A 10,217-nucleotide genomic window follows, 5' to 3' on the forward strand; every position below is an offset into this window, starting at 1 on the left:
AAAGCTGCCCTATCTTTAAAGACATGTAAATGAAAGCTGAATGTTTCTAGTAAGAGTTTTCATAACCCACTCATGAAAAACCAAGTTCTTATCAACCTTCACATTTTGACTTACAAAGTTCTAGTCTTCGTAAGTGCAGAACAGTGCTTTAAACATCAACAGGTACATACAAACTTAAAATAATGTTCTCACAAACTGGCAAGTAACTTCTTTAAGCAGAAAGAGCAACAATATTTTATTACAAATAAACATTTCACAAAAATGTAACTGGGAATGTATATGTACTGTTAAGCAGAACACAGAAAACAAAGAAACAAGGTATTAGGACCTAAAATTTTCATTTAAAATCCCATCAGTTTTTATCTTACACATAGTAGGTATGCAATACGTATCAACTGAACTAAAAGTAAACATTCTGTAAGATGTGCTTGCAAAATGTGTAATGCTGTAGTAGTAAAGTACAATTTTCAAATATGAGATTTTATCTGTCAGATTTTTTAAAAAGCCTTTAAAAATATGATATGCACAAGCTTGCCCTGAGGGAAAAATAAGATGGACTATAGATTACAAAATCTTTACATATTTTCCACAATAGCATTTTGAAACTGGAAAAGAGCAAATAGTTGTGGAAAAAACTGAATGAACATATTACTAAAAATTCAGTGCACTCACAACTACCTGATGGAAAATTTGAAGCACCTTTTCTCTTGCCTTCTTATATTATAATATGAAATGTATGAATTATACAGGCCTTGATCTTCAGAAACTTAAGAAAACTTCAAGTTATAAGCCAAAATGTCATCAGAAAAAGAAAAATCCGGTATAAAATTTGCTACCGTAAGGCCACTGTTTAAAGTTCTTTCATGTACAGACACTATACAATTGAGATACTTTTGTTTTTGTTTTTATTACATAAGCAAAACTTTCAACATATAAACATCTGAATAACTTGGTTAAGTTCTCTCTATGAAACCATGCTCAGAAAAAAAATGCATAAACAAATAATGCCCTTCAAGTGATTCTTTTGAGACTTTTTTGCAAAAAAAAAAACCAACTGTAGTTAATACAACTTTTAAACTGAATACTGTAATTTAAAAGCAATTGTTAAGTGTAAAAAGTTGCAGCATTCCACTACTAAAAAATAGTTATTTTTTCAAGAAAGTTACAGTATTAGTGCCTTAGTGCCACTTCTAACTCCTGATAAAGTGAGATGCTCCCCAACAGCCTCCTGTAGTGTCCTTGCCATCTGTAAGATTTCCAGATTAAATTTCTGTGGCAACATTTGTATATTCCTATCGAGAGAAAACAAGAGAAATAAAGACTTCAAAAGAAGTGTCAGTTATAACACCTGAGCTAGAGTCTTGTTCACACTGCAATTTTCAAAATATTTTAATTTATATAGTACTACTTGTACCCCGAGATTCCCACAAAGGTATGTGGAACCCCAAAGACTCAGAGTAACAACAGAAACATCAAAGGAGGTATCAAATGATAAATCAATAGGACAAAAAATAACACGTGACACTAGATAACACTGGAACTAGTAAATTGATGAAACAGCATTCTGCTATTTGGGTGAGTTTCAGTGGGGCATAAAATCAAGACTCTCAAACCTCAGTCTCTCAAGTATGGAATGTGATGCTATACAGGCAAATCTCAAACTAGTATTTTATCTTTTCCATCATATGAGATCTCTAATTATAAGACTACATGGACTCTAATGTCACTGAGAACTGCAGAGAAAGCTATTAGAGAGAGACACGCTTTCTTGCTTTTGGATGGTTAACTACAATATAGAATGATATAAGGCATCAATAAATACAGGAAAAAGAATTTACAAGAACAATAAGACTATGATTAAAGGGTAACGAACGTGGATTCTATACCGTGATACTATGTGAAATATTAAATTACCAACCACAAACTGGACGTAAGACCATGCAACTAATAAAAGAGCAAACATGGTAGAATGGCATGTTTTTCAGGGACATTAAAAAATAAAAATTTATTAATACATATATCCTTACCTTTCACTAGGATCTTACATTATTAAAACTGAAAGAAATTTAAAAGTTGATTTATTTTTGGCATTTATATTAGTATGGAAATGTTTAATTCCAAACAAAAGCTGTGCTGATAGAAAACTCTTAATCTTCTTTCTATTTTGGTTAATGAAATGTTCAAAACACATGCATATATACTACTGTCAACATAATTCCTTCCAATAGAGGTAGACTTCATTATATCTTATTTCTTTACTCATTATACAGTATAAAAATCATATATGTTTATCTTCAAATAAAATGTTACCTATTTACAACTTTAAAAGAAAATTCTAACTACAATCATTCTAAAATAAATTGCAACTGAAATATCTTGTTTATAAAAACGTGTGATTATTTGAATCACATTCACCCTTGATATGTCTTCCTTCATAACATCTCTCAAATTGATCCCATCACCCTTCCAATGGCTTAAAACCCTATTTCAAGCAGAAAGCTGAATTAGATGTATGAGCAACTCTCATCTAGTTTTTTCATAACATGACATCTAGGTCACTGAAAATGTTCCCCTGTAAGTCTTCCTGTACCTCATCTGTCCTCCCCCAAGCCTGTCCACCCACTGCTAACTAAATAACCATCCTAGAGTACCACTTTTTCCTTCTCAGTCTAGGGAGATGGCCTACTGTCACCATCAAGTCCTAAGTATTCTGCTCTCTACGTAGGCTCTCTATGATTTGCACACCTCCATTTCTCCCCAACCTTACAGCCTACTGCCAAAGGATCTTTGGCTTCAGCCCTTTCTATGTCTTGCTCTTCTCCAGGCCTCAGCTTGTAACCTACCTCCTCTGTGAAGAATGTATCAGTGGAAGTACTTAGCACACATTCCCTGACCATTCCTACCATATTGATTTTCTCCTCCCTTTAGGCATCACCATCTGTGAAACTAAGCTCTTCAAAAATATGGTTGTGCAGGAAAGAGTTAACAGAGCAGTTCTGACTGCTGTCCTTAGAAAGGCCAGCTTACAAGTTGGCCCTAGCAGGCATCTGGGAGCTTAGATTTCAGGAGGGTCCCACCATTAGCTGATGAGTGCCTAAATTGCTGGTGTCAATAATATGGTGTATGCTGGATACTTGCTTTCCTTCTGTGAGTCTGGAATTTGGGTATGTGCCTGGCAGGGGATGCCTCTGTGATCAGCTCCCAGTAAAAACCTTGGGCACTGAATCTCTAGAGCAAGCTTCTCACACTGGCAACATTTCACATGTGTTGTCACAGTTCGTTGATGAGGGAATTAAATACGTTCTGTGTGACCTCTCTAGGAGAGGACCCTTGGATACGTGCACCTGGTTTCCTCAGACTTTGCCCCATATGCCTTTTCCTTTGGCTGATTTTGCTCTGTATCCTCCCATATATGCTAAGTCCTCTGAGTCCTCCTAGAAACCATCACACCTGAGGATGGTCTTGGGGATCCCTGACAATGGTTTTTGTTCACTAACTGTTTAGAGCATATGGATGTATATGTGTGAGTGTGTGTGTATACATACGAATAAATTCAATTCCATCCAACACGCATTTTCTAAAGACTGACTTACAAAAGGCAATAGGGGAAGATAAAAGACTAATAAGGCACCCTCTACCCTCAAGAACTTGATAATCTACTTGGAGGAACAGGAAGGTAAACAACAATTAGAAACCAAATGAAACAAGAGTTAAAGAGGAACTTTGGTAAAGTTTCACAGTGGGTCTTAAAAGGAAAGTAGTGGTTGATAAGAAAAAGAATGGGGCTCAGGAGGCTAGTAGGAACAAAGGTACAAATACATGAAAATACATGTTATGCTCCAAAAAGCAGAAGGTCCATGGGGAATTGTGGCTAGAAAGGTAGATAAGGGCTAGACCTGGCTAGTAAGCCTGTTCTCTTTTTTGTAGGCAATAGAATAATTGGAAGGTGTTTGTGTAAGAGTGGTATGATGCAATCTGTGTTTCAAGACAATGACTGTCCTCGTAGTGAAGAGACTGAATTAAAAAATCACAGGAGGCAAGTAAACAAGCTAGAAGGCTCCAAGGTTTTCAAAAATAGACCAGGGATACCTAAGAATGTAGAATACAGCATTTTCAATTAAGGGAGAGAGGACAAATTATTCAATAAATGGTGTTAGAAAAACTGACTATCTATAGGGGGAAAATTAGATCCTGACTTCATATTTATCATAAAAATAAATTTGAAATGGATTAAATACTTAGATGTTAAAAAATAACCATAAGACCACTTAAAAGGAAACACAGTAAATAATTTTTATAGGCATAAGCAAGGTATGAAATCTAGAGGCCGTATGGGCCAAACTTGACAGCTTCATGAACATCTAAACGTTCTATATTGTAAACACCAGCATAAACAGCTGAGAAACACAAAATAAACACCAGCAAAATGTATGACAGGTTAATACCCTCAGTAGATCAAGAACTCTTACAAATCAATAAGCAAAAGTACCATCCCTCAACAGAAACACCGGTAAAGTATAGAAATAAGGAAACTGAGAAAAGAAATACAGGTAGGTGGCCATCAGACACATTAAAAAGATGCTCACACCATTAATAATCAAGCAAAGGCAAATGAGAACTACTCTCTGCAACCTGACAAGTGAAAATAAAGACCGGGCTGGGCTCAGTAGCTCAGCCTGTAATCCCAGCACTTTGGGAGGCGGAGGCGAGTGGATTGCCTGAGCCCACGGGTCCGAGATCAGCCTCATCTCTACAATAAATGAAAAAAAAAATAGCTAGGTGTGGTAGTGCACACCTGTAGTTCTGGCTACTTGGAAGGCTGAGATGGAAGGATCACTGGAGCCCAGCAGGTTGACACTGGGGTGGCCGTGAGTGTGTCACTGCCCTCCAGCCTGGGTGACAGATTGAGACTCCAACTCAAAAAAAAAAAAAAGAAAAAGAAAAGAAAGACCAACAATGTGTCATGCTGGCTAGGGTGTAGATAAACAGGTCCTTTTATGTACTGCTAGTAAAAATATAAATGAGTAAAAGGGGCAATACAGCAAATGTGCCCAAGTGGTATTACTGAAAAAACAGAAATCTGTAAGCTATCCCAAAGTCATCAACAAAGGCTTGGTTAAGTAAGTCAGCGATCACTGAACAGAGATACACATACCCTTAGGGGTATAAAAAAACTTTTCAAGGAGAATGTGATCCAGGTAGTTTTAGGAAATTAATTTCCAGATCTTTACATCTTCAATGCTCACTTTCCAAAAGTAACCTGCTGCATAACTGGTTAAGGCAGGTTCCCTATTTTCCACCTTACACAAGAATGATAAATCTTCTTAAGTTAAATCTTACTATTTTGTATTACCAGGGAACCCCAGAAAAGGGGCAATGTGAAATACTGGTGATGGTGTCAAGAAAGCAAACAAACCCTAACAACTAGTAATAAATTGCATACTTCTGCAAGTCAGATAGCTTCCAATTCTTTTACTTTTATATATATATATTTTGTTTAATACAATTGTAGGAGGACAATTATAGAACATTCAAACTACTTTTTGATGACAGAACACTAAGTGATTTTTTTTTGGCCTATAATTCAGAGTGAGTCCAAAGAACCAAGTGGCATTCCTATAATAGAAGTCCTTTCATGCCCATCTATATAATGATATAAACAAGGTTTCTCAGCACTTATATCTATAAAAAGAAAAAATAGAATTAGAATAGATACTTTAACACTGTATTATTCTAGCAGCAACAAGTAATATTAACCTATGAATGCATACACTAATTGAAAAAAGAAATGCAATACTACTTTCATTTAATCAATATTTAACAAAATTTATACTTATGGTATTTTGATCAAATGTAGTATTAACTCAATCCAGAGAAAATATTTAACATTTAATAGTCACAGAAATCTAATAATATTAATGTGCCAAATTAGATGCAGCAATCAACAAAACTCTTTTTAAGATAAAATTTTATGCAAGAAGTGGGATAATGTCCAAATACAAGGCAAAAAGGAACAATGCAAAATTTCTCACTGTTAAAAGAACTTGTGTATTTTTTAAAAAAGTGAATAGTGTTAGTTATTAAACTCTGGTGGTATGCAGGTTCCACTGAAGGGATTTAAAAGTATCATGTAACAGTTTTATTTAAGACTATCAGTGTTTATAATCTGCCAGAAATTATGTCCTTTATAACTTATGAGAAAAAATTAGTAACCTAAAAAATGCAAAGAAGTAATTTAAAAAAATTTTTTGTATGTTAGCAAAAATATTTGAAGAGCACTGATGTAAATAATACATCCATAGAGTGGGATAATATGCAGCCATTAAAATGAATGAACTGAATGCAGTAATGAATGAGTGACAGAAATAAAAAGACTTGGAATGGTTAAAGTTGAAAGGATAACTTGGAGAATTCATAGGACAAGTTTCGAGCTGTGGAGGGGAGGACAGCAGGTCTAATTTTTTTATTATAAAATTGTGGAGTGCAGGTCTAATTTTTTAACAGCTTTAATGAGATATCATTCACATACCATATAGCTCAGCCAATTAAAGAATACAATTCAGTAGATTTTTGGTATATTCACAGAGTTGTGCAACCATCAATCACTATTCACAGTTTTAGAATACTTTTCTCACCCCCAAAAGAAACCCTATACCCATTAGCAATAACCCCATACCCCCTCCCAATTTTCCCCTCACCCCCAGTCCCTGGCAACCACTAATCTACTTTCTTTCTTTTTTTTTTGAGTTGGAGTCTCACTCGGTTGCCCAGACTGGAGTGCAGTGGCCGCTCCCGGCCACCACAGCCTCGACCTGCTGGGCTCCGGCGATCCTTCCACCTCAGCCTTCCGAGTAGCCGGAATTACAGGCATGTGCTACCACGCCCGGCTGATTTTTTGATTTACTGTAGAGATGAGGTCTCACTGCCCAGGCAGGTTTCTAACCCGCGGGCTCAGGCAATCCACTCACCTCAGCCTCCCAAAGGTGCGGGATTACAGGCTGAGCCACCAAGTCTGGCTAATCTACTTTCTGTTTCTATGGCTTTGCCTGTTCCAGACACTTCATATAAACAGATTAATACAATATGTGATCTTTTGTGTCTGACTTCTGTCACTTAGCATCTTTTTTTTTTTTTGAGTTGGAGTCTCACTCGGTCACCCAGACTGGAGTGCAGTGGCCGCTCCTGGTCACTGCAGCCTCGACCTGCTGGGCTCCAGCGATCCTTCTTCCTCAGCTTTCCAAGTAGCTGGAACTACAGGTGCATGCTACCACACCCGGCTAGTTTTTGATTTATTGTAGAGATGAAATCTCACCAAGTTGCCCAGGCGGGTCTCGAACCCGCAGGTTTAGGCAATCCACTCACCTCAGCCTCCCAAAGCGCTGGGATTACAGGCTGAGCCACCGAGCCCGGCTCAGCATCATATTTTTAAGGGTCATCCATGCAGTAGCATGCTTCAGTGCACGTTTGACTTTAAACATACTGGATTTGGGGTGCTTTTAGGACAACCATGACAGAGCACCTGAAAGGCACCTGAACATCTGGAAGTCTGGAGAGTAGTCAGGGCTGAAGACATATGGAGGTGACAGCTGAAATCTTAGGAACAGGTAAGGGCAATCAAGACAGGTAGAAGGAATAAGAAAAGAGAATAACGGACATCACATGAGGAAATGCTTACATTTTTAAAGATTGCATGGAGGAAGAGAAAACACCAAGAGAGAGAAGTCAGAGAGGCAGGTAATGAAACTAGAGACTCCAAATCATAAATACTTGAAGGTGATAATGTCTTCACGCAACATTTCCTTTGCACCCTGGCACACTTCAGCTCAATGGCAAGTGGATAATAGATTTCTGTTGATTCTGCTGATCCTGGTGTCTGTTCTCTTTGTATTCCATGGCTTTCAAGGTCTCTTTCAATCCCAAAAGCCATGAATCCGTCTCAAATTTCCTTCTGGCATTGTCTTCATGGTCTCTTCTCTCTTCTCTTTCTATCCATGGACAGAGCTCTGGTAGACACAGCACCTGGGGAGTGCTGGAGAATCTATGGTGCTAAAGAACTCCTTGCCTTACTGACCAAATGCACAATCACTGGGTTTTTCAGAGGCAACGTTCTCAGAGGTGGCTTCATGAATTCTTACTAGATTATTTGTCCTATTCTGATACATAATCAGATCCTTAAGAGTTTCTGAAAACTTTCTGTGATGAGCAGATAATTAATGCAGCACTTCTGAATGCTAGTGGATAAAAGACAAGCCTTATTTCAGGTGGTAACAGACATTCCTTCCATCCTGTCATCTTCTAGCCCAAGCATAGAATCCAAGAGAAAGCAAGCCCAGTAAAAGGGACTCAGGGTGCCAGAATGTGATTCATACGGCAAGTGCATAATGCAGGAGGAAATATTTCAGGTCAGTACTTTTCTACTATTGCCTGGGAATCTGACTACTGTGTGGGCAGCTGGGGAGCCAATGCAGGTTTAGGGAAGCCACTAGCATCCTGGTAAGTAGAAGTGTCAGGAGCACATCTAGGATCCCCTGCCACCACTCCCCAGGGGTGTTTGTGTTGGAAACGGAAAGTGCTGGCACAGAATGGCACAGTAACCAGATTGTACTGCAGATGAGGAAACACAAGACCTTCCAGTCATGAGTGAGCAGCCCAGGCATTTCAATGTGGCTGGGGAATGAGGAATCCAGACAAGAACAATCTAAATCTTCCTGGTAGACTTTGAGGTATATGGGAATAAATCGGTTCATATCCAGTTTTAGGTTCAAGAAGGTTCCAGGGCACTTCGATGAATTAATCATGCATCCTTAATTAATCTAGATGGTAGTATAACAACTGCCAAGCAGGGCAAAATAGAAAAGCAGTGTAGAGATGCTGTCCAGACTAAGGTTTCTCTCTAGGGCAGGACTTTCAAAGCTCCCTTTGATGCTAAAGCTTGGGATGGAAAGTGATGTAAATGGTACCTCACACCCACTAATTGTATTTGAGAAAAATCATCCTTAAATGTAAGAGGAAAAGAAAGCAACACTGGAAGAAACCAAAGACTTCAGGTCATTTTTCTTTAGAATACAAAGGCTGAGATAAGATGGACTAATAGATCCAAATCATCAGTTTACACACATAGCACAGGGTTTCAGAGTATACAATACTACTGGGACAGCTTAAAGACCAAGTTAGCCTTACATATCTTAGTACAGATGTGGCCAGAAACAGAGCAGCTGTAATACCTCATTCTTTTCCCCAAGGGTCAGCTATTAAGCAGGATGCTACTAGTAGGGTACCTGATTTGATGTTCTACTTGTAGAATTGGGCTTCATTCAAACAAGAATCTATAAAAAGCCTGGCTTTGGCTTGCTTGTAGGCACTGACAATAGTCAGATTGGAAAAGTTTATGTCAAAGTAGCTACACTACAAAGATATGAGAGGGGACCCAAATAAACCCAGAATTATTTTTTGGAGGACAGGGTCCTTGGAGTTCAGACTCTCCCTGCTAGGTAAGTGTTCTAGGAACCCATGTGCATCAGTGTACCAGCTAGCATGGTTATGAGAGGCTGTGTTCTGCTTCAGTGAATTGTTTTTTTTAGATTCTTTCAATGTATTTGCTCATTTCATGATAGGTGATTTACATAAACAACCTGCCCATACAGCGCTGAGTGTTAAGTAGTTTTTGATTAAAAAATGGCATGACTCTTATGCCCCTTCCTCCCTATTCACTTGATCTCACTCTGAGAGACTTTGTTTGTTTCCCCAGATTAAAAAAAATATGTTCTCAAAGGGAAACGTTTTGCCAATGTGGAAGAGGTGAAACAAACAAACAACAAAACAGCAAACAGCATAAGCACTAAAAGGCATCAAATTTGATGAATTCAAAACCTGTTTTGAGCAGTGGAAAAAGCATCTGGATAGGTGTATTGTATCAGGCATAGAGAATTTTGATGTTGTTTTTTTAATTTTAAAGACGTGGGGTACAATTCAGGGTTAGGTATACAAATGTTCATTATGCAGGTACCCTTGTTGATGAGGTGTGCTTCCCCTCCCCTGGCAGTTTCCCACTACTACCAATCCTACCACCCCCCTCCCCTGGCAGTTTCCCACTACTGCCAATCCCTTTTTTATAGTATTATGATAATTGTTCAAGGTTCACTTATGAGTGAGAACACATGGTACTCTGTTTTTTGTTTCTGTGATAGATCACTGAGTATGACAGACTCTAAATCCAT

At 38.1% G+C, this 10,217-nt stretch overlaps 1 protein-coding gene across 2 annotated transcripts in view; it reads right to left on the reverse strand.

The window, feature by feature from the left end:
• Positions 1-210: 210 nt before the first annotated feature.
• BCLAF3 (BCLAF1 and THRAP3 family member 3) overlaps positions 211-10,217 on the reverse strand; it is a 46,323-nt gene continuing 36,316 nt past the window's right edge. For both annotated transcript variants that reach the window (XM_008063346.1, XM_021715169.1), the window contains exon 11: positions 211-1,292. In XM_008063346.1, the coding sequence (XP_008061537.1) occupies positions 1,263-1,292 (30 nt within the window). In that variant the 3' untranslated portion in view covers positions 211-1,262. The remainder of the gene's footprint in view (positions 1,293-10,217) is intronic.

This window comes from Carlito syrichta, unplaced genomic scaffold (assembly GCF_000164805.1).
Source record: "Carlito syrichta isolate Samal-C Ts95f unplaced genomic scaffold, Tarsius_syrichta-2.0.1 Scaffold306767, whole genome shotgun sequence".
Taxonomy (NCBI): domain Eukaryota; kingdom Metazoa; phylum Chordata; class Mammalia; order Primates; family Tarsiidae; genus Carlito; species Carlito syrichta.